Source organism: Pyricularia grisea (assembly GCF_004355905.1).
Source record: "Pyricularia grisea strain NI907 chromosome Unknown Pyricularia_grisea_NI907_Scaffold_8, whole genome shotgun sequence".
Taxonomy (NCBI): Eukaryota; Fungi; Ascomycota; class Sordariomycetes; order Magnaporthales; family Pyriculariaceae; genus Pyricularia; species Pyricularia grisea.
This window is the reverse complement of record NW_022156721.1, coordinates 994,160-1,016,472: the sequence shown is the minus strand read 5'-3', so window position 1 is coordinate 1,016,472 and position 22,313 is coordinate 994,160. Positions and strand designations below refer to the sequence as shown.

The window sequence follows — 22,313 nt, the reverse complement described above, 5'->3', positions numbered from 1 at the left end:
CCGTCTGAACAACACCGTTAGAAAGCGTTGTTAATCCCGTGGCTACAGGGCCGACGGCGGTGTTAACAATGCCAGTAACCGTCTGAACAACACCGTTAGGAAGCGTTGTCAATCCCGTCGCTACAGGGCCGACGGCGGTGTTGATAATGCCAGTAACCGTCTGAACAACACCGTTAGAAAGCGTTGTTAATCCCGTGGCTACAGGGCCGACGGCGGTGTTAATAACACCAGTAACCGTGTTCACGGTTCCATCAGGGAGGGTTACAACTCCGGTCGCGATTGGCAAGCCACTACCGCCGGTCAGGCTGCCAAGCACGCCAGTCACCGTCTGAACGACCCCGTTGGGAAGCGTTGTCAATCCTGTCGCTATAGGTCCAGCGGCGGTGTTAATAATGCCAGTAACAGTCTGAACAACACCGTTGGGAAGCGTTGTCAATCCAGTAGCTAGAGGCCCAACGGCAGTGTTGATAATGCCAGTAACAGTTTGAACAACACCGTTGGGAAGCGTTGTCAATCCAGTAGCTAGAGGCCCAACGGCGGTGTTGATAATGCCAGTAACAGTTTGAACAACACCGTTGGGAAGCGTTGTCAATCCAGTAGCTAGAGGCCCAACGGCGGTGTTGATAATGCCAGTCACCGTGTTTACAGTTCCATCAGGGAGGGTTACAACTCCGGTCGCGATTGGCAAACCACTACCGCCGGTCAGGCTGCCAAGCACGCCAGTGACCGTCTGAACAACACCGTTGGGAAGAGTGACCAAGCCAGTAGCCAAAGGTGGAGGAGCAGTCAGGCTTCCGACCAGCGAGCCGACCGAGGAAGCAACACCCGTGACAGCCGGTAGGCCGCCCACCACCGACGAGACGCCTGGTACAACTCCCGTCGGGACCGGTATCCCCACGCTCGGGAGGATCCCGTTGCCCGTTGTTGTGGCAGGTGTGAACCCTCCCTGGCCGAAAAGAGGTAGCAGCTTGGTGACGAAGCTGTCGATGACGCCGTCGGGAATTGCCGTGGACGGATACCAATTGCTGAGCAGCGACGAGACCAGAGATGAAAGCTGCGCAATGGTTGGTGCAGGGATTGTAGGGGGGTTGAATACCGGGGCGGGCGTCGGGAGTGCAGAGAGCTGGCTCGTTGCTGCAACAATGAGTGAGCTCAGCTGGCTGGTGAGACTTCCTACCGCACCGCCTGGAACAACAGAGGCAGAGCTCAAGCTGTCGAGCAGCGAAGTGGCTGCTGAGATAACCTGTGACGGGTTGAGCGGTAGGCTTGTAGGGAAATTGACTGGTACCAGAGTAGTCGGAACACCTGAGATGAAGGCCGTCAGGGTAGGGACAGGTTGAACCGCGACTGCTGTAAGTGTGGCAACCGTGCCATCTGCAAATGTGACCACAGAGGTTGGTAGAGACCCGAGATTGCCAAGGAGCGAAGTGAGAGAAGATAAAGCCCCAGTAGCAGCAGGGATCGGTGCGGTGGGCAGGTTGACCGCCAGCGTTGTGGGAATCCCCCCGATAGTGGTTGTGATGGAGCCGACAAGCGAGCCAAGCTGACCTGTGAGGGTTTCGATTTTTCCATCTGGAAGCGTGACAAGACCTGTCGGGACGGCGTCTGGATTTACAAGCAGGGAGCTAACCAGTGACGCCACGCCCGAAGGATCGATAACCTGACCAGTTGGGACGGTGACGGGCAGCGTCGTGGGTATCCCCGCGATGTTGGTTGTGATGGAACCAACAAGCGAGCCCAGCTGGCCGGTGAGGGTTTCAATTGTTCCATCTGGAAGTGTCACAAGGGAGGTTGGGATGGGGCCTGAATTTTCTATCAATGAGCTGATCAGCGATACAATACCTGAAGGGTCAGTAATCTGAGTAGTTGGGAGGTTGATGGCTGGTAAAGTGGTTGGTAGACCCGAAATGTCCGTGACGATTGAGCCCAACTGGCCAGTCAAAGACTGTACTGTACCGTCTGGAAGCGTGACAAGGGATGTCGGGATGGGGCCCGAACTTCCAAGCAGAGAGCTTATCAGCGATGCGACGCCTGAAGGGTCAACAACCGCACCAGTTGGGATGTTAAGGGCAGTTAAAGTAGTCGGTAGACCAGCGATTTCCGTGGTAATCGTAGCTACCAGTGAAGCCAACTCGCTAGTCAAAGACTGCAGCGGACCGTCCGGAAGCGTGATCCCTGCTGTCTGGATCTGAGACTGAACTCCTCCGATGAGTGATGTGGCCGCCGACAAGAGTCCCGAAAGCTGCCCGTTCAGATCCTGCGTCGTGACCAGGACAGTGGGCAAGCCCAAGATGTCCGTGGTGATGGTGGCAACTTGAGAGTTCAAGAGACCCGTGATGGTCTGTACGGCCCCGTTCGGCAGTGTGATTTGTAGCGTCGTGGCGGCTCCGTTCAAGTCTTCCAGGAGGGATGTCGCAGCAGAAAGGAGCGACGACAAGACAGGAGTTGGAACACCTGTAGGGATGGCACCACCACCAAGATCAGTGGCACCTGGAAGAGCGCTTACTACCGCTGTCGCTGATGACAAGAATTGAGAAATTCCAGAAAGCTGTGAGTTGATCTCTGCCGTTGGAATAACTACGGGGAGAGTTCCGGTGGGCAAGATGCCGCCGTCACCGGTGGGGAGCGCTTCGATCAAGGACGTAGCTGAAGACAGAATGCCAGAGATTGCTGCAAGCTGTGAGCTGACAGCTCCACCTGGGAGTGCGCCATCGGTGGGTAGAGCGAGGACACCGGATGCAGTTATGTCTGAGATGATGGCTGTGGCTGAAGACAGGAGTCCGGAGATGCCGGAAAGCTGCGAGTTAACCTGGTCCACAGGAATGTCCGGAATTCCAGTGGCTGTCGGCAGAGGAAGACCACCAGCAGAGGTTAGACCGCCAAGAATGGATGTCACGGCTGGCAATATCCCCGACACGTCAGGCTGAGCAGTTCCTGTGGGGATTACATTGCCACCACCAAGCAGAGATGTCAATGCTGATAGTACCTGAGTAGCGTCAGAAATGGGGAGGTCGACTGGGCCAGTGGGGAGAGCTCCCACTGGGCCGGCAGAGGTCACACCACCAAGCAGAGATGTTAACGCTGATAGCACCTGAGTAGCATCAGAGATCGGAAGGTTGATTTCGCCAGTGGGGAGAGGTCCTGCACCAACAGATGTTACACCCCCAAGTAAAGAAGTTAATGATGCCAGAACCTGAGTAGCATCAGAAATCGGGAGGTCGACTGGGCCAGTGGGAAGAGGTCCTACGCCACCAGAAGTTACAGCGCCAAGCAGAGATGTCAAAGACGCCAGAACCTGAGTAGCATCAGAAATTGGAAGGTTGATTTCGCCAGTGGGTAGAGGTCCTGCACCAGCAGAAGTCACACCGCCAAGCAAGGATGTCGCCAAAGATAGAATACCAGAGACATCAGGCAATGGTGCTCCTGTCCCGGTCGGCAACGGGTCAATACCAGCAGAGGACAAGCCACCCAAAATTGATGCTACCGAAGAGATGATGTCAGGTATGCCAGAAGGGAGCACTGCGCCAGATGGGAGCACTCCGCCAGTTGGAAGACTTCCATCGGTAGGAATACCTGAAGGGAGGCCACCCAAAATGGCTGTTACCGACGATAATACATCAGGTATGCCAGACGGGAGCACTGCGCCAGTTGGGAGCACTCCGCCAGTTGGAAGACTTCCATCGGTGGGAATACCTGAAGGGAGGCTGCCCAAAATCGCCGATACTGACGATAATATATCAGGTACACCAGAGGGGAGCACTGTTGGAAGACTTCCATCGGTAGGAATGGCGGAAGGGAGGCCACCTAAAATGGCCGTTACCGACGATAATACATCAGGTATGCCAGACGGGAGCACTCCGCCAGTTGGAAGATTTCCATCGGTAGGAACAGCTGAGGGCAAGCCGCCCAAAATCGCCGATACCGAGGATAATATATCAGGTATGCCAGAGGGAATTACTGTTGGAAGACTTCCATCGGTGGGAATAGCTGAAGGCAGTCCGCCTAAAATGGCTGTTACTGACGAAAGAACGTCAGGTATACCAGACGGAAGCACTGTTGGAAGACTTCCATCGGTGGGAATAGCTGAAGGGAGACCACCCAAAATTGCTGTTACCGACGAGAGAATGTCAGGTATACCAGACGGGAGCACTCCACCAGTTGGAAGGCTTCCATCAGTAGGAACAGCTGAAGGCAGACCGCCTAAAATGGCTGTTACCGACGAGAGAATGTCAGGTATGCCAGAGGGGAGGACTCCACCCGACGGAAGCCCCCCATCGGTAGGGAGAGCTGAAGGCAAACCGCCCAAAATTTCTGTAACCGAAGAGATTACGTCGGGTATGCCAGATGGAAGCACTGCGCCAGTCGGAAGTACTCCACCGGTGGGAACAGCTGAAGGAATACCTCCCAAAATTTCCGTAACCGAAGAAATTATATCAGGTATGCCGGTTGGAAGTGCTCCACCCGTGGGGATAGCTGAAGGAATACCTCCCAAAATTTCCGTAACCGACGAAATTATATCAGGTATGCCAGTTGGAAGCGCTCCACCCGTGGGGATAGCCGAAGAGAGCCCGCCCAAAATTTGCGTGACAGAAGAGATTATATCAGGTATGCCAGTTGGAAGCACTCCGCCCGACGGAAGCCCTCCGTTAGTAGGTAAAGCTGAAGGTATGCCTCCCAAGATTTCAGTGACCGAAGAAATTATATCAGGTATGCCAGTTGGAAGCACTCCTCCAGTGGGAACAGCCGAAGAGAGCCCGCCCAAAATTTCCGTGACAGAAGAGATTATATCAGGTATGCCAGTTGGAAGCACTCCTCCAGTGGGAACAGCAGAAGGGATGCCTCCCAAAATTGCTGTGACCGATGAGATTATATCAGGTATACCAGACGGGAGCCCGCCAGACGGGAGTACATTAGACGGAAGCACTCCGCCGGTGGGAACGGCCGAAGAGAGCCCACCCAAAATGGCTGTTACCGACGAGATCACGTCCGGAATGCCAGAAGGGAGCGCTCCGCCAGTTGGAACGGCTGAAGGGATGCCTCCCAAAATTGCTGTGACCGATGAGATCACGTCAGGTATGCCCGACGGCAGCACGCCGCCACTGGGATTAACTGAAGATAGCCCGCCTAAGATGGCTGTTACAGACGAGATAGCGTCAGGTATTCCAGACGGGAGCGCTCCGCCAGTTGGAACGGCTGAAGTGATGCCCCCCAAAATCGCTGTGACCGATGAGATCACGTCGGGTATACCAGACGGAAGTGCTCCGCCAGTGGGAAGAGCTGAAGGAAGCCCACCCAACGGCAGGGTAGCCGAGGGACCAACCACGGGAAGATTGTTCACAATTGAGGTCAAGCTCGCAACTTGTGAAGCTACCGAGGATATCAATCCGGAAACTGCAGGCTGTTCTGTTGGCAGCGCAGCCACAAGAGACGTGAGGCTTACCAGCTGCGAGTTCAGAGAAGAGATAATGCCTGGAATGCCAGCCTGTGCTGTGGGGTTAGGTAGTATACCAGCTCCGGTCGAGGTCAAACCTCCCAACAGCGAAGTTGCCAAAGACACCACTCCGGAAACACCAGCTTGCGGGATTCCTGTCGGGAGAGCAGTGCCAAGCAACGAGGTAGCAATAGGGACAACACCAAGGCCAGGAACTGATACACCAGTTGGGACGATATTACCCGAGACCAACGTGGTAGCAACAGGCAAAACTCCAACCCCAGAAACCGAAACCCCGATTGGAACGACACTGCCTCCGATCACCGAGGTAACCACGGGCACTCCACCGAGGCCAGGAACTGACACCACAGTTGGGATAATGTTGCCACCGATGGCGCTAGTTGCGCCAGCCAAGGAATCTCCCGATGGAGCACCTGCTAGGGTTCCAGGGACCGCTAGGACAGTCGACAGTACATTGCCTATCAGCGAGGTGGCGACTGGCACAACTCCAATGCCGGAGAGGGAGACCCCGGTGGGAACGATGTTGCCATTGGTACCCACCAATGAGGTTGCGATAGGTACTGGTCCAATGCCTGGAATGGAAACACCGGTGGGAATGATGGTGCCCCCAGCACCCAACAACGAGGTGGTTATAGGTACGGCGCCAACCCCAGGTACCGATACACCAGTCGGGATGATGGTACTCCCAATAACGATAGTAGCACCCACCACTCCTGAAGGCACAGCGACGGGGACTCCAGACACCGACAACCCAGTCGGCAGAACGTTTGCCCCGATCGAGAGAGTCCCACTCCCAAGTGACGCTCCCGCGGACAGAATACTAGAGACAACAGGCAGCGGAGCCACAGTCGGAACGGCAATGCCGCCGCTTGAAACAACCCCACCCACAGCAGACGCGGCCGACGACAGGATGCCCCCGATCCCGCCACCGAGCTGCGCCGTCCCCGTGGGAACGACCGCTCCCGCAGACGTGACGACGCCGAGCAGCGAGTTCGCAGACGACAGCTGCAGAGACAGACTTCCCAGTTGCGAGCTCAGCACCGCCGCGAGGCTAGTCGGGTTGACGGCCGGCGCGGTGGCGATGTTCACAGGCGCAGACAGCGACGTCAGGCCTCCAACTAGCGACGTGGCGGCCGACAGTGCACTGGAGATGCCGGCGACGATGGAGCTCACTGGAGCCGTGACCGCAGGCAAAGTGGGTACCACGGCCGTCGGGAGCAGGTTTGTAGCCAGAGCCGGGGAGGCGGTCACAGAGGCCAGCGGAGCCAGGACTGAACTGGCGATGGAAACTCCAGCCGAGAGCTCAGAGACTCGGGAGCTGACCAGACTGGCAAGGGCCGACGGGTTAGCTGTTGGGAGCGCCACCACCGCGGAGGAGGTCAAACCCCCGAGGAGAGACGTGGCCGAGGACAAGAGACCGGAGACCTGAGAGAGCTGAGAGCTGGCGGCCAAGGGGGGCAGGGTCGCTAACCCGCCCAGAAGTGAGGTGGCGGATGAGAGTTGGTTTGATATCACGGGGACTTGGACGCTGACTACGTTGGTGGGGACCGCTATGGGAATCAGGCCGCCCAGACCGCCGAGTGCCGCGGTCGCTGCCGAGATCTGGCTCGAGAGAATGCTGGAGGCTGAGTTTACTTGGGATGACAGGGCTACACTCGCCGCAGGTACTGCGACAGATGTGAGAGTGGCGCTGGCAATGATGGCTGGAACTGTTACCGTTGATGAGCCGATCTGAGCAACGACACTAGTGAGGCGAGTTGTGGTTATGATGGTAGGGCTCAGAACTAGCGAAACGGATGGAAGCACGACGGGTGTTGCCAGCGGTGGCACAGCTGCTGTGGTGGTGGTGGTGCGGGCGGTGGTAGAAGATGACGGTGCGGAAACTCCAGGGCAGCCAACTGGCTGGTTCAGACCGATGCAGAGGCCTACGCTGAGAGGTAGCTGGCTGGAGGAGGTCTGAACTGCCAGTCCCACGCTCGCAGTGAGAGTGACGCCGGGGAGGGCGACTACCGGGGTGACTACGACAGAGACGCCGGGCAAAAGACCGCCGAGAGCACGGCGCTCTATGTCGGACATATCAGATGTTTCTTGGGCTGCGTTGTTCATAACAGCATCGGAATCATCCTCGACCGTGTCATCAACTACCAAAATAGCAGTCTCAGTCTCTAGCTCAAGTGCTGAGGTCAATGTAGTGTTGGTAAGGTCCGTAGCAGTTGCTGTAGAGTTGACAAGCAGGTCTGTGGCCGTGGTTGAAGTGTTGGTGTAAAGTGGAAGAGCGACTGAGGCGGTCTTGGAGGCATCAGACGCTTGGTCGTCATCTTCTGGTTTGTCGAATCTGCCACGTCCTCCCTTGCCCCAAGAAGAGCCTCTCCACCAGCTTCCAGGTCCCCAGAAGCTACCTGCCCATTTATCATTTTTACCCGCGGGCACGGCAGTTGGCTTCTCGTCCTTGTGACTCCGAGCTTGGATGTCGTTATCCTCTGTAGCGACAACAGGTACAGAAACTTCCTGAGGACTGACTGTCTGCGTGGCAGCACCCTGTGCGATGTTGACTTCTTGAGGGCTCAAGGTCTTGGGACTCTCATCCAGGGGCTGTGTCCCTAGGGTTGCCTGGCTCTGTGTAATTCGCGGGTTTGCCCATCCTCTCCAGCCACCCCAGCCGTTGCTGCTGTGGTTTCTTTCCCTCCAGCCATGACCCCATCCGCCGGTGCTCCAGCTGGCGAGGACTTGGCACAAGAGGAGAAAGTAAATAGTGAAGACGAGGCGAAGCATATTGAAGTGTTTCTGTGATAAACAAGACAAATAGAGTGGTAGAGTAGTTAGAAGGGAACCAGGATCTTATCTAGATTTATATTGACACTTGCAGGGAGACCAGAGGAATCCCCACCGGTCTCTAGATCAGTATGGTTTGGCAATAAACAGAACGTGATAGGCATGGACATCTAGGCACAGGAATGTCGACTCTTTTATATTCAAACCACGGCTGAGAACCAGTGAAGCCAAGCCGAGACCAGCAGCGCCTTTCCCAGAAGGCTCTTGGTAATGTTGATCTTTCAGCTTACATATCGGATCAAACCGACCGCGCATCTAAGGGTCCTTTTGGACTAAATGTGCCACATCGCGCAGCCCAATCCAGACGTTTAAAATCAACCGTTTACAGGATGTGGCAGCATCCACCGCAGTAAATTGCCAGCGAAGAGAGACGGCGCCTTTCGTCATGGAAAAATATGTTGCCCAACTAACTAACACAACCTTAGGAGTCAGGGCCCCAATTTTCTCTTTGCCTCGCGAAAAGAACCGCGCACAAACCCCAACGCCAGCCCAAAAAGTCGTCTATATCATCCAAAAAAAAACGAATTAACAGTTGAGCTCCCTTGGCAAAAGGGGGCTAAGATCCAAGAACTAATGACAAAACGAAATCGAGAACCCGTTGGGTCTAAATGGAGAAAGCGGCGTTAGCCCCCGAGGCTAGTGCCCGGTGGCTTGGAAAAAGGGGGCTCCAAGATCGAGCCTTGTTCGGATCGTACTCCGCGCCACTTGTGTACCCTACCAAATCTACCTAGTGTGTTTTCCTCTCCGCGCCGGCGGCAAAGTTTATTCTTCCCCGTGGTAGCTGCCATCCCTGTTCTGGATTTTGCGCTGCTGCCTCTTTGTCGGCCGGACCCGTCTACAAACACCATTCACGGCCGGGCCAACTTTCCCCCATCATTTCTCATGTAGTACAATTAAAAAATGCCAATCGCCACGCCAAAAACTCAAGTTCAGCTGCAGCTTATTCTTATTTTGCTTTTCAGCTCGCCATGTCAAGGTAACCGGTGCCATCCTGTCCCGAAAAAAAGAGATGTTGCCAAAAAAGGAGAGGGGTCCTCAAGGGTCTAGATTGTTCCGGCAAAGGGGATGCGTTTTTAGCGATTTCTTTGGTAAATGGGTCCTGCATGAGATCTTTGTACCTGCGCAAACGAGACAGATAGGATGCAGGAACCTATTTTGAGTATGCTCAAATGAGCACTAGAGCGTAACGGCCCAAGTGCGCCGCAGGGGTTGCCCAAGGGAGAACCTAGCCGGGTACCTCATGCGAAATCTTTGACTGGTTCAGGCTTCTGTTTGCATTCTTTTCATACTATACACTCTCAACTGCAGGAAATTGGACTGTCATTATTGGATTTTTGGGATCCAGCACCCGATAAGCATGATTGGAAATTTGGAATAGGATGAACATTGTCGCATTCCATGGGCAAGAGAGAATTGTAAATCTCTGCTTGTGCTGCTCGAGGTAGTGATTGCGTTTTGAGTAGAGCAGCCAAGGTATCCGACCAAGAACTCCCTGAGAAAAAAAAAGTGCCAAACCATAAATCTCGCCCATAATTTGGCCCAACTCCTCCGCAATGCGTCTCGCCAGCTTAATAGCCACGGCGGCCGCCTTCGCGCTGTCCACAGCCGCCCTCCCATCCAGCCCTCTCCTCCCCAGAGCCGATGGATACTGCAACACGTCCAAGAACGTCCAGGGCCGCGGCAACGGCCTCGTCGCCAAATATCCCGCCATCAGCGGCGGCGGCAGCTGCATCCTCAAGGACTCGGCCACAGGCAACGGCGTCTCTACGCTTCAGACGGCGCTGAATCAATGCTACTCGGCCGGGCTGGACGTCGACGGCGATTTTGGCCCGAAGACGACTGCTGCGGTGAAGAAAGCGCAGCGGGCGGAGGGGGGTTTGAATGTTGATGGGATTTGGGGGCCTAAAGTGAGTTGATCTTTTTCTTTCATGTTTTTTTTTCTCGTTTTATTACGATTGTTTCTCGAAATGACCCTCTGACCTGACTTGTAAAACCCAGACTGGTGCTAAAATGGACTGGTGGGGATCGAGGAAGGCGGCAAGGGGGACAGAGATAATCTGGAGTTGCACAAAGGTCAACTTGTAATCGATCGCGAGCTCCTTTGCAGATCTGGAGATCTTGCACCATCATAAAGTGGTAGCAGGCCGGAATATTGGATCCGGAGGTCGGCTACAAAAATGCTAGGCGGTTTCCATTAAGCTTAATATACACTATTACGTACCTGAGACATCTTGAGATCAGGGGGGTTGCCTTGTGCACGATGCTTACAATGCGTGCAGCACTTACAGATAGATGCCCATGCAGACGCTAACAATATGACTTCGTTTCCTGACATGTACCTACATAAGTAGATGCTTGCCCTCAAAATGTTCTTCAAATTAATTTGGAGAAATAACTTGGGGCAAGGCACGTGGCAAGGCACGGGACTTTTCAGCACGAACATCTGCGATGAACCGGTCGGTGGCTTACCACCTGGTGCGCTGAACCACGTCATCGATGCCAACACCCTGCCAAAACTAGTTCCAAAACCTCCTCCGGGGTCCGATCTCTCCTCCACAATTAAACTTGACAGCCACATACGAAGACAATCGTGTATCGGTAGTAAATTATTTACCCGTGAATTTCATCACCACAATTTTCAACCACGACCCATCCAAGGTAAAAAAGATTTTAATAATAAAACATTTAAGAAAAAAAAAAAAAAAAAAAACACGAAAAGCTTCTGTCCAGAACACGTGATGGCGGCTGCAGATCCCAGCCCAAGTTGCGCCCCGCACGTCTCACTCAAGGTCAATGACCTCTTCTCGGTCGAGGGAAAAGTCGTCGTCGTCACCGGTGGAGGAACAGGCCTCGGGCGTTCGATCGCCGAGGGTTTTGCCGTCAACGGCGCCCGAGTATACATTGTCGGCAGACGGCTCGAGGTCTTGGAGGCAGCGGCGAGCGAAATCCGGGGTCATGTTCGCGTCATTCAGGGCGATGTGGGGACCAAGGCTAGCTGTCAAAAGATTGCCGATGCGCTCGCGGGGACCGTGGACCATGTGAGCTGAGCTCTCTGCAACGGCGGGGAAGTTTGGGTTCATCCGATTGAGCTGACTGGTTTCCTCACCTTGAAACCCTGACCTCATGCGTAGATTGACACCGTCGTCAATTGTGCAGGGATTATGAGGCCTTGGAAAACGCCGCCCAAGGACCACAACAATCGTAAGAAGTTTACTAGCGGCGTATCGCATCCTAGTGTAGAATTTTGACGAGAAAATACTAATATCAAGTCATTATTACAGCTGACGATGTTGAGAATCTTCTCCTCAATGGTGTCGACGAGTAAGTCTCCCTCCCGAAAAGGCATCAACGGAAGGTACTTTGACAGCACAGCACTGACAACAGCGATAGTGAGGACTTCAACCAATGTCAAGCCAGTAAGTGTCATGTTGTGCCAAATATTTGCGCTCTACACAGCGCCAGCTACACAGCACCACCACATACCCAGCCAGCTAATAACCACCATGCCTACAGTCAATGTCAACGGCGTCTACTTCATGACTGCTGTCTGCGTCCCGCTTCTCCGGAAAGCGGCTGACCCCAATGTTGTCATCATCTCGTCCATCTCAGGCCTGTCAATTCAAAGGGTGCTCGGCCTTCCGACTTATAGCATTTCCAAAGCAGCGGGTCAGTACCTCACCTGTCCATGTAAATTGGAATCGCCTTGACTGTTAGTGCTCTGATACGTTGTGAAATAACAACAGCGGTACAAACTGGAAAACTTCTCGCCGGCCGTCTTCACCCGTGAGTCCTACCCCTCGACGGCAAACTACCTATACAAACCCCTCTGACACGTTTTTGCCAACCCTGTCCCTTCAGAATGAAAATCCGCGTCAATACCATCTGCCCGGGCGTCTTCCCATCGGAAATGACGGGCCAAGCCTCCAGCGAAGACAAGTACGGATGGGGTGTGGGTGAGGTGGCTGCCAAGGCATCGATGCGTTCCACTGCCGGACGACCGGGGAGGCCCGAGGAGATTGTAGGTCCGGTGCTCATGTTGTCAAGCGCGGCGGGAGGTTTCACCAACTGCGCGCTGCTGACTGTCGACGGCGGACGCATGATGAGCGCCTCGATCCACGATGGGTTGAGATTGCCCGATGAGACGTATGCCTGAAATTTTGTGCCCTTGAGTGAAAAAGGGGGGGATTTTTGGGAAGGCATAAAATGGACCGGACTGTCTGGGGGTCTTTTGCGGTTGAACTCGCGGCGATACCAAAATTCATGCAAATCAGCAGGCTGGCCCAATGCGCAGCGAACAATCCTTGGAACAAACCTCCTGAAGTGCTAAAACTCCCCGAGGAACCATGTCCGATTGTTTGCTCCCAAAAGCTGGAGTAGGGTGGTTTCTTTCAACCAAGTCCTTGTCCGCCCCTGGATCTCGGTTGAACCAAATTTCATGCGTCAACATGTCAGCGTCTGTCATAAGAGTCTTTTTGGTCTTGAAAAATGGAAGCGTAAAACCCCTGGGTGTGGAGCCGGAGCGATAAATTTACACTTTCGTCTGCATCTGGGCCCAGTGTTTACCGGCTATCGCTGCACCTCAGCAAGGCCTTTAGAGACAAGAGAGTCATTGGTGTGCTGTGCATCTCACTAGGGACCGCTGGCAACGTGTGGCCCGATCGGGGTGTCCGAGTCAAAGAGTCATGCGATTGAGCTATTAAGGGGTTGCCCTTCAATATCAGCAACAAGACCATGAAAAGATCTGCCAAGTCCCCAAAATTGTCTAGATTACCATAAATAATCCCATTTCCAGCGATTTTGAACAGTTGCGTAGATCCAATACTATGTTGATCAGTTGTACGGCAAGGTCGCTATACCGCGTCGTGGGAGGTCCATGTGCCAATCATAAAGGAATGCATGAACGAAATAATTGTTCCTGAATATCATCATATTAATTATTTGATGCCAACTTCTTCAACAGGGTACAGGCTAGCTGGGCTTCTTTGATATTGTTCGCTAGAGCTTTATTGTAATGTAGCCGCGATCGTCCGCCAAGTTTATTTTTGTCATAGGAAAAATATCTATAGCGACATGATGCAACAACCATTGGACTACCATTCTAGCTTTTAAATTAGCATAAAAAGCGAAATTGACTCCTATTTCTACTATTCCCCGCGCTCGACGTCTTCCTCGTTGGCTTTGATCAATCGCCCTTCTTTTTGTTCATCTTTCCTGGGACTAATTCTATCCCACCACGCTCAGTCCCGCGCTTTGCTTTTGCTCCCTTTCGATTCTATCAAGTTTAATATTCAGTAGTCGTTTTCAACTATGCATTTATCCGCATTCTCTCAACTCTTTGCCATCCTCGCTCTCAGCGCTACGGTCCTGAGCGCCCCGCTGCCGGCGTCTTCGATCAGCACGGCTGGTGGCCACCCCGGTGGTCCTCGCGCCGCCGCCGCCTGCCCGGCCCGAAAGCTCCATACACGCGCAACACCGTCAGGTTCCGACTGGGGATACGAAGCTGTGCAGAGCGGTGAAAATCAACTTGATGGTGAGAAATCCCGTTTTTAGCACTTTATTTTATCGATACGCGGGCTAGAAAGGATTCCTGGAGGAAACCTTGTTTTTACAGGTCTGGGTAATTCCAAGTTGGTAGGTATTTGCTCAAAAGAACAGCTGGAAGACATGCCGAATCACAAAGAGTATCTCACTTGGAACCAGGATCAAAGAGCCGGGGGCGTCACGCAGTAATGAAACTGCAGCATAAGAAATTCATGGTTCCCTTGATCGCCTAGCATAGTGTTCCGGTCCTAACCTGCAATCACTAGCCCGGCCACCAGCTTCCGAAGGTGAAACTCAAAGTCCGACAGGTGTGCGTCAAAAGGATTTCAGGCATGGTAGGCGACGCCCAGGGCATGGCGGATGGAGACAAAAGAAGGACAACAATGAGAATGACAAGCGCATCAGGAAGATGTTGGAGGGGAACATAACGAAGCAGAGGAAAAAGGCGGAAGAGACTGAAAAAATGCAAAGGCTGGAGTCTCATAGATTGAAAAAGTTCCACAAGGAAATGGACAGAATGAGCCCCGATAACGACATCTAAATGGGCGATTGATAGCAGAAGCCTGCTTTATATACCATACAGTTTGTTTTGTGCGATATCTTAGTATGACTAGAGCAATTGGAGTTCAAACACCTTTATCATTCGTTTTGAATGGTTTCAAATTCCACTTTTATTTATCTGCATACATACTTGATTATCATATTACCAGTTGAATGAAGCCACTACTCAGTACCCAAGGAACTCCCCAGAGCTCGGCTACATCGAGGATCTTGGAGTTGCGGTACATTTGACCCAGTGCTTTGATATCCGCAACAGAGTCTTCCATCAAGGGCAGGTAGCATCTGAGCATAAACTGCACATTTTTTGACAGACAAAATACCCGCGATTGGCAACCTTGAGTAGTGCCGGTGAGATATCTCCTTTTCTCTCCAGGATTCAATAGACAGCGGGAACTATAGCCTGTGCTTGGTTTAAACATATATGTAAAAGAATGAGAGCAACCCATAGGTCTGGAGACTGTCGAGTCAAAATATACTGCAGACCCTGACATGACTTTGGGTTACCAAGTTTGATATAGCTGTTGAAAAGTAGAGATGTCGTGGCGTCGTCAAGCTGGGTTCCAAACGAGTCTGTCCGGGCGAATATCCTTAATTACAACAATCAGCCAATCCCCCGAGAATGAAGTGCAGCCGATGACTCTTCCTACTCGAACGATGGTTAACAGTTATTAGCCCTTTGTATATGGCTCTCAACATTTTTTAATATATACAGTGTTTAATTTTTAGCATACATTACTGATTCAGTGACTACCGGACGACACTTATGTCTGATATACTTTTTTCTTTGTTGATCTTGCATTACTTGTCAGTCATAGCTTAGAGAAAGCTTATGAGGCAAATTCTATTTTTTGAACCTCGAGTTTTGAGTTCATTTGTAGTACAGGGGCAAGATTTTGTAATTTGCTGTTAGATTGGACAACGGAAATTAGAATTGAGAATTCATTCCATCCAGATCAATGCCATTGAGTGTGAACACAGGATATTAATATGTTTTCGGAATTGCCAATCCCTATTTCCATAAGCCAAGCCCTGACCTTTCTGGCAAATGCTTTTCCAGTACATTTACACCACTCAGACCGTTTCAAACAAGGCCACCACGATTTTGTTGCAACAGATGCTAACTCGAGAGTGTCGATTTTTATTCTTAAGGAAAGCTTCAATTGAATCCCACCCAGATCAATCGGCTAGAAACCCCTGGCAACGACAGCCCTTGTGCCTATAATAGCAGTAAGCACAACCACGGTCGAAGTCGGAGCTTTATGAACGCAAATCGTGCCGCGCCACCAAGCCTCAATTTAGTGCTTGCATGGGACAGATGATCACCAACCACCAAGACGATGAGTTGATAGCAAGGATCGGGTGTGATATCAATTGGAATATATGCGAGGAAATATCAGAACGGACTAAAAAGGTACTTCAAGAATTGACTGGTCTACCAATACCTGGTCAAGCACTCAAAGAGACTGAAAAGGACACAAAGCAGGAAGAATAACGTATATAATTTGAAAGGTTATCTTTTTTGGCTCACTACTAACGCCGAAAGCTGAATTGGCTGTGGGTGTTAGTTTTGTTATAGTGTATTGCAGGTGCCACTGCAGACTCGCTCTGTGGCTGTGTTGCTAAATTAATACCATTAAACTCCTATCCATCTCAGTATAGTGTATAATTCTTGTTGAGTGCCCAACGTGGAAAAAAAGGAGACACTTGACAGACAACACCCAACAAGCTCGAGGGAGAGAGTCAACCTTGAGCACCAAGCGACTTTTCAAGACACGGGCTGGTCCCTACAACGATGATGGCTTTGACGATCAAGTCAAACCGGCATACTAACTGACCAGCACCGCCTCCTGGTCATACTTGGCAACAATGATGTAGAAGAATTTGGATAAGATTAACTTGCTCTTGGCGTTTCATTACAATGTTCTACTTGGTCTATTACACAACTCCTATCTCCTAAGCCCTGTGTCATATCCACTGCAACGTTCTCGACCCTCTCCGAGCTCATCGCACCACCAGAAGACTGACGATTTGTGACCCGATGAACAATGCCGGTTTCCACATCCCAAGCGCGGCGCTGAACTTGGTTTCGACGCTGGTGGCCGAGCTGATGCACGAGTTCATCGATTGGGGCTTTTTCGACCTCATCTCGATGCTCTTGACCCCTACGCCTTCGCACAATCAAGAGGTATATTGGCGTTAGCATGGGGATGGATGAGGCAATCAGAATCGCTGATGCCTCGGCGCTGTGATGTAATGTTAGTTGGCGGGGATCAAGAATATTTGCTTGATGGGGTCACGATATGATTAAGCTTACACTGTCCATATCATAAGGTCTGCACAGTCGTCTGTGGGTAAAAGTTTTGTCAGATTACTAGTTCTTCCACTTCAGAAATCGGATGAACTGGGTAAGGACTTGATTTGGTTTCATACAAGTAAAGTCTGGACTTGTCATGAGTGGAAGTAGAGAAACTTTGTATAGGGCGACAGCACACGCACTTTGGGGATACAGACGCATCAGTCACATGTAGGTTTGAAGATCAGGTTCTCGAAAACAAATGTCGGGGCTTTGGTGCTGGAAGCCTCTACTTACAAAACCCCAAGCCCTAGTACGCAGCTGAGTCCAATGGACTTTTGTGTGTTCATCCCAAGCCTTAGTATGACAACAGCAGGACAAAACGCCTGTCCATTTGATGTTAGCAGAACTTTGCTACTCTCTGCTGCGGCCTATGGTAGCCAGCTTCAACGGTGAATTACTTACAAAGTAGAGGTCGGTGATGGCAGAGAACACTTTGCGTAATTAAAGCATGTGTCAGTTCAAGGACACTATTCAGATCGAAAGTAAAGGTTTTTTTTCGGTATCGTACCCGAAGCATATACACAAATGTTGACAATTAGGCCGGAGCCATAACACCTTGCGTTTTCGACGTCGGTAGCCCAGGATGCTCGCATGGGAGAGCACTGGAAGATGAGGAAAAAAAGGACGACTAAAAAATTCACCATGGTTACGGCGGAAAGGAACCAGGAAGCCGTCGTGAGCCATTTCGTCGCAAAAAGGATCCTGTTGAGCATCAAGGCGATGGCAATTTTGGGCAACCCCAGCGCCGTGACACCTGGCACGGAGGCGATGATGAACCACAGCCGTGATGCCCCGAGCTCCTCCTCCGACAAGGTCCAGATGTGCCTCCCTTCCCCGTACCTAACTGCGACAAAGTACAGACACACTTCGGCCCATAGCAGCAGATTGCTAAAGCCGATGATGTAATCTTCCAAATAGACTAGTCTTTTGATGACGACCTTGGTGTATAATCTGGCGGCGACGAAAACTGTGGCGATAGCCACGAGCGAGATGGCAAAAGCCAAAATCTGTGGACCTCGATTATCGTCGGCCGCCGCATCTGTGTGGCCCATGGTTGACGGAGGTGAGGTGGGTGCCGTGCTTGGCGAGGATTTTGACAATTTGGGGAATTGATTTTTTTTTATCACCCGCACAGCGTCATGGTCCGATTTTAGATAGAAAACTGTCGTCCATTGATTGAAATTGACCGGGTGCCCTAGCGATGGTCAAGGGACAAATACCAGGGTAGAATATTACAAAAGCCTGCACTGGAAAAAAAAAGTCGGAAAGGCCGTCTTGGGGAGCTTGGAAAATCGATTATGCACATATGCATCTCAAAATTCCCATCCCTGAGCCCCCCCTCCTCGCACAGTTTTGTTTTCCTTATCCCACAAAGACTGATTTTGTTGCCCGCCAGCACTTTTTCTCGTTTCGGATGGACTTGTCAAAGCTTATAACTGCAGCACCGAGCTTCTGATTATTTCTTATCACCGTATCGATAGGATTTGCTTGGTTGCATTTTGGACGATTTATTGAAAACTTTATATAAGATTGAATGTTTCCATTCCTTGTAGGAGCCCGCGAGACGGGTATACCATGTCAAAAACGTTGGGAGGCATAGGACGTACTCGTACTAGTCTAATACTTTAATTTTTCTTCCCATTCTTTTTTTTTCCTTCTTTTTTCTCCAGTCTTCCCCCCCACATGGCCTCTCACGGTGACTGCATGGCCTGAATCTATTTACAAAAGCGCTGACCGCCACATCCGCTGCGTTGGTAACCAGCAACCGTGACCACGTCAGCTTACAAGCGCCGAAAAGTCACAGGCGCACGGAACGAGAATCCGAAACACCTTTTTTAACGGTCGGTTGAAGTGTACTAGTTACCTCGCGCTACCATAAGGTACATTAGATCATCTTCAACGCCAAACTCTAACGCTTCTAGACTAGTAGCGCCGATTGCAACCTCAGTGCGAGGATCAACGTTAACACTCTCCATTCTTTTAGACTTGGCTACTACCCAAGGCCTTCCCGGCTAAATTATGGACAGTTATTTGCCTAGATGATTCCCTAATGAGTAAGCTGGACGGGCCAGCGGCGTTGAATGGCACTGAAGATTACTGGCTAAAAAGTGGACGATTGACTTTTTTTTTTTTTTTTTTTCCGTCCAAAGAGGTATGTGCTGTCATCCAACGGCCTAGTCCCAAAGCAGTAGAGCTTTCGAGAACTTTGTTTGCGGGGATACATCCTAATCGACAAGGTCCCCTCCATCTCTTTGAGCGACGGGATCGGCTTCCGCTCGTACGCGACTTTGGGCGGCGTACTCGATAACGTGCGGCACAAAAAGCCAACATCCATATTGCCCGTACCCGGGTCCGAATCCTGGCGCCTGGCGGATGTCCGATGCCAGCCGACTCGCCGTTCAATCAACCAAAATCCAAAGACTGGATGGACCACCTCGCCCGTCATTTTATCCATGGAGAAATGCGGCAGGACGGCCAGCTCCTGCACGAAGTTCGCCCTCCTTCTCGTTCTATGTCCTCCCAGCGGTACAGCTTGAAAGCAACGTCAATGTGCTCTCTCTCTCTCTGGGTGGTACAAGCGCCTGTCTGACCCGAGCCCTATCGTTTCGATTTTAACGTCCGAGGTTTTGTATCTGGTTTGACGACACTCATCGGCCAGCGCAAAGGTATTCATGGCATCTCTGCCTGACGAATCCACTGCATAGGCAAAATGGATAACTTTAGGCCGGTGGTAAATCCGCGCCCAAATCTGAACGAGGTAATTGTCAACCCCATTAAGCTGGTTTGGTCCGTCGCCGGTCCGCGGAAATCTTAGCCATTACATCATTAAAGATATCAGCGAAATTATTGTTGTGTTTTTGGTTACAACCATACAAGATAGGCACCCGTAAGCGCACGTTCGTCAAGATCGTTCCTATGATGTGCAATGCCAACACTCCTTCATAGGTCTCCTTCAACACCATTGGCACGCCTCTCAAGGCTGTTCCTGACAACAATACGCGAAAACAGTTTCACTCAGAACCGGCGATGACCCGAAAAAATGGCGCTGGGAAACAGCTACGGTGCCTCGGGTTTCAACATCTGCCCTCTTACGAAGCAGCAACCGCAGGCTGTAAATGCGAAACAAGTGATGAGTATGGAGACTAGTGACCGGCAGCACCCATTCTGGCTCTCGTGTCACGACCAGCAGGCCCTGTAGCCACGCGCAAGACGCTTCGAGGAATCGCCTCGACCCTTAGGGAGAGGACCACCGCACCGCCGTCACTAGCAAAAATACCAGCAAGGGACTTGACTGAGACAGTCTGCGCTGCTTCAGGAGCCAAGCCGGTTAAGTCAAAGCTGTTAAACGTCTTGCATGCCTTCGGAATACTCTTTTATCCAGCCACAGCTTGTGGAAGAGTCCGGGACAGTGCACTCGGATCTTGGTCTGCACAAGAACAAAACACGGGCAACATCCGGAAAAAAAGTCACAATTGTCTCCCGCGGCAGCCCGGCAGTTGAAGGGAAAGTGGTGCAGTGGGCGCGCCTCTTCGACATGGATAATAGCCTCCGGCACAACAGCGTCTGTCACATGTGTGAGGATTTGGTCGACCCCTGTGCCGAGTACCGTGCTCGGAAGACTATCATTGCACTTTTGACAAACCAGACGTTAATGATGTATTTTCCTTCGATGCTTCTAACAGGAAGCTGCTCGACGTTTGTTATCCTCGGCGTAAGCTGGGCTAAAGTGCCTCGATCACATATGCAGAAAACGCTTGCATGCTGCGCCGGAGCTAGCCTTACCGACCTTACACAACTGTAACTCAATTCACACTTGGCCATAACAGTACTTATCACAACCCTGTCGACCATAAACAGCTCCAGGTGGGACATGTCGCACAAATCTCCGCGCCGTCTATAGTAGTCCACCCTGCAAGGTCTCACTCTACGGCGTCAGGGTGTGCAAAAAAAAAAAAAAGCCGGAAGTTGCACGCACAATTATCAATATCCTATTCGGGCGTTCGGGTCCCGAGACGTGCGACATATCAAGCGAAAGTGAGCTTACGAATCTTGGCATCGACTTGCTCATTAACACGGAGGTGGCGTCTGAGATTCGACCTGCGCTTGAACTAGACTAGAGGTAGACGGGGGCGCGCTAACGGAGGCGGCGATCATCGGTGTGCTGATTATACATGCGCAAGAGCTCGTCCAGCCACAGATTTCAGGCGTCAGGGCTGACGACATGAATAAGTCGGCGACTGACGTATCACCGACCGTGCATGCTTGTTCGTCAGAGCCAGACCTTTGAAGCACTGCTTTTATCCCCTTTTATCGGTTGGAGGATAGCAACGGCGTCAAAAGATACAGAAGTGAGATGAATGTCGTCGGTGGCCGTGGTCGGCCATACCCCAGCGGGTTCGTTGCCCGAAGGGGCGCGTGCACGGGATCAAGAGCCGGGTTACCGGCCGGATATGCCGGAACCAAGCGGGCGTGCGAGCTGATGGTTGACGCGACACTGCACAGGCAGTGCCGAGGCGCCATGTTCCGGGCGATGGCGGTGCGGCTGGGGCCAGATCGCGACGCCGCGGAGGAACGGGTACTAGAACGCTGGCGAGCACGTATCCTTCATTAGGTCGTCGCAGAACTCCGGTGTGATGCCTTGTACCCGGGCGGAAGACCTCGTACGGACATTGGGGGTCTCGCTGGTTGCGGGCTCAATTGAAGCCGGTATAACATGTGAATAACCCGGGTCAAACAGCCCTGGAGGAAAATAATTACTTTGCTGGGACGGAAGCTTGTGCGGGAGGGCGAGTGCTCGGTTCTGTTTGGCGAATGGGTGCAGCGGGTGCGTGAGTTCGGGTCAGAGGCGGCAATCCTGCGTTATGTACTTGTTGACCTTCTGGAGGCTAATTCGGAGCACATCTCGTGCGGCGGTATGGCTGCTTTGAGACGAGCCATTCGCGATAGCACTTGAACACAATGAGTTGCGTCCAAGCATTTGATGCAGGCCTTGTGAAGCCGTTGCAAGATGAAAGGTTACATATTTCAACAAAAGAATTGTGTATAAATATGATTAACCTTGCAAGTTTTGCCAGCCCTTCTGTTCTCTCAACAAGTGTCAAGATGCATATAAGTCGGAATAGCACAGTGCCTGCTCTTTGGCCAAAGAGGTACTTATCCAAGCAAGCATAGCACTTTGAATTACTTGTTGATTGGCCTTTAAGAGTTCTGCTTCTTGTTTATGTTCAAGCAACAAAACTTGGCATCACAGCCACTAAGAGGGGAGAGCCTGAGTCTCCATTGACAACTATCATCCCGGCGCGGCCCGCTTGGACAAATTATAGCACCAAGTTTCACATGTCTTAAGGGGGGGCCTTGATTCAGAGAAATAGCCCTTTACATGGGGTTGGCAACCTTGGTCCGACCATAACCAAAGTTTAGTATTATAAGCTTTGCATTCTTTTGCATTGAATGGAGACCTTGCATGCAGGTAATTGCAACAGCAAAGGTTAGCATCCTTCTTTGGCCGGTTCTCATACGTAGGGGGCTAGCAGCTCTGACTGCGTAGGTACTTACCCAATCTGATCTTGG

The 22,313-nt window shown here is 51.7% G+C and overlaps 6 protein-coding genes across 6 annotated transcripts in view; 4 read left to right on the top strand and 2 right to left on the bottom strand.

Annotated features, from left to right (window-relative positions):
• The window catches only part of PgNI_12079 (uncharacterized protein), a gene marked incomplete at both ends in the record, with an annotated part of 16,845 nt that extends 8,621 nt beyond the window's left edge, over window positions 1-8,224 (bottom strand). Inside the window, 2 exons of the mRNA XM_031132035.1 lie at window positions 1-5,469; window positions 5,530-8,224. The exon at window positions 1-5,469 is cut by the window's left edge and continues 7,964 nt beyond it. Of these exons, the coding sequence (XP_030977098.1) occupies window positions 1-5,469; window positions 5,530-8,224 (8,164 nt within the window). The remainder of the gene's footprint in view (window positions 5,470-5,529) is intronic.
• Window positions 8,225-9,837: 1,613 nt separating this feature from the next.
• Window positions 9,838-12,945, top strand: PgNI_12078 (uncharacterized protein; the record flags this gene model as incomplete). Its single annotated transcript, XM_031132034.1, has 9 exons — window positions 9,838-10,191; window positions 10,283-10,365; window positions 11,004-11,322; window positions 11,416-11,485; window positions 11,566-11,605; window positions 11,675-11,700; window positions 11,798-11,950; window positions 12,028-12,067; window positions 12,143-12,945. The coding sequence occupies 9 exons, from the start codon at window positions 9,838-9,840 to the stop codon at window positions 12,435-12,437; spliced, it is 1,380 nt and encodes a 459-aa protein (XP_030977099.1). The 3' UTR covers window positions 12,438-12,945.
• A 646-nt stretch (window positions 12,946-13,591) lies between these two features.
• PgNI_12077 (uncharacterized protein) lies at window positions 13,592-14,366 on the top strand (the record flags this gene model as incomplete). The annotated part of the gene is made up of 2 exons (XM_031132033.1): window positions 13,592-13,814; window positions 14,092-14,366. The coding sequence occupies 2 exons, from the start codon at window positions 13,592-13,594 to the stop codon at window positions 14,364-14,366; spliced, it is 498 nt and encodes a 165-aa protein (XP_030977137.1).
• Window positions 14,367-16,212: 1,846 nt separating this feature from the next.
• PgNI_12076 (uncharacterized protein) lies at window positions 16,213-17,794 on the bottom strand (the record flags this gene model as incomplete). The annotated part of the gene is made up of 7 exons (XM_031132032.1): window positions 16,213-16,287; window positions 16,362-16,629; window positions 16,701-16,731; window positions 16,817-16,881; window positions 16,977-17,065; window positions 17,145-17,173; window positions 17,251-17,794. The coding sequence occupies 7 exons, from the start codon at window positions 17,792-17,794 to the stop codon at window positions 16,213-16,215; spliced, it is 1,101 nt and encodes a 366-aa protein (XP_030977064.1).
• Window positions 17,795-19,537: 1,743 nt separating this feature from the next.
• PgNI_12075 (uncharacterized protein) lies at window positions 19,538-20,700 on the top strand. Its single transcript, XM_031132031.1, has 2 exons — window positions 19,538-19,629; window positions 19,689-20,700. Exon 2 carries the CDS (start codon window positions 20,098-20,100, stop codon window positions 20,542-20,544), a length of 447 nt encoding a protein of 148 aa, XP_030977135.1. The 5' UTR covers window positions 19,538-19,629; window positions 19,689-20,097; the 3' UTR covers window positions 20,545-20,700.
• Window positions 20,701-21,096: 396 nt separating this feature from the next.
• On the top strand, window positions 21,097-21,696 carry PgNI_12074 (uncharacterized protein; the record flags this gene model as incomplete). Its single annotated transcript, XM_031132030.1, has 2 exons — window positions 21,097-21,318; window positions 21,481-21,696. 2 exons carry the CDS (start codon window positions 21,097-21,099, stop codon window positions 21,694-21,696), a joined length of 438 nt encoding a protein of 145 aa, XP_030977136.1.
• Between the last annotated feature and the right edge of the window lie 617 nt (window positions 21,697-22,313).

What these genes read in the sequence shown, in the direction of transcription:
- PgNI_12075 (XM_031132031.1), top strand. Translation starts at nt 20,098, where the DNA reads ATGCCTTCGGAATACTCTTTTATCCAGCCACAGCTTGTGGAAGAGTCC.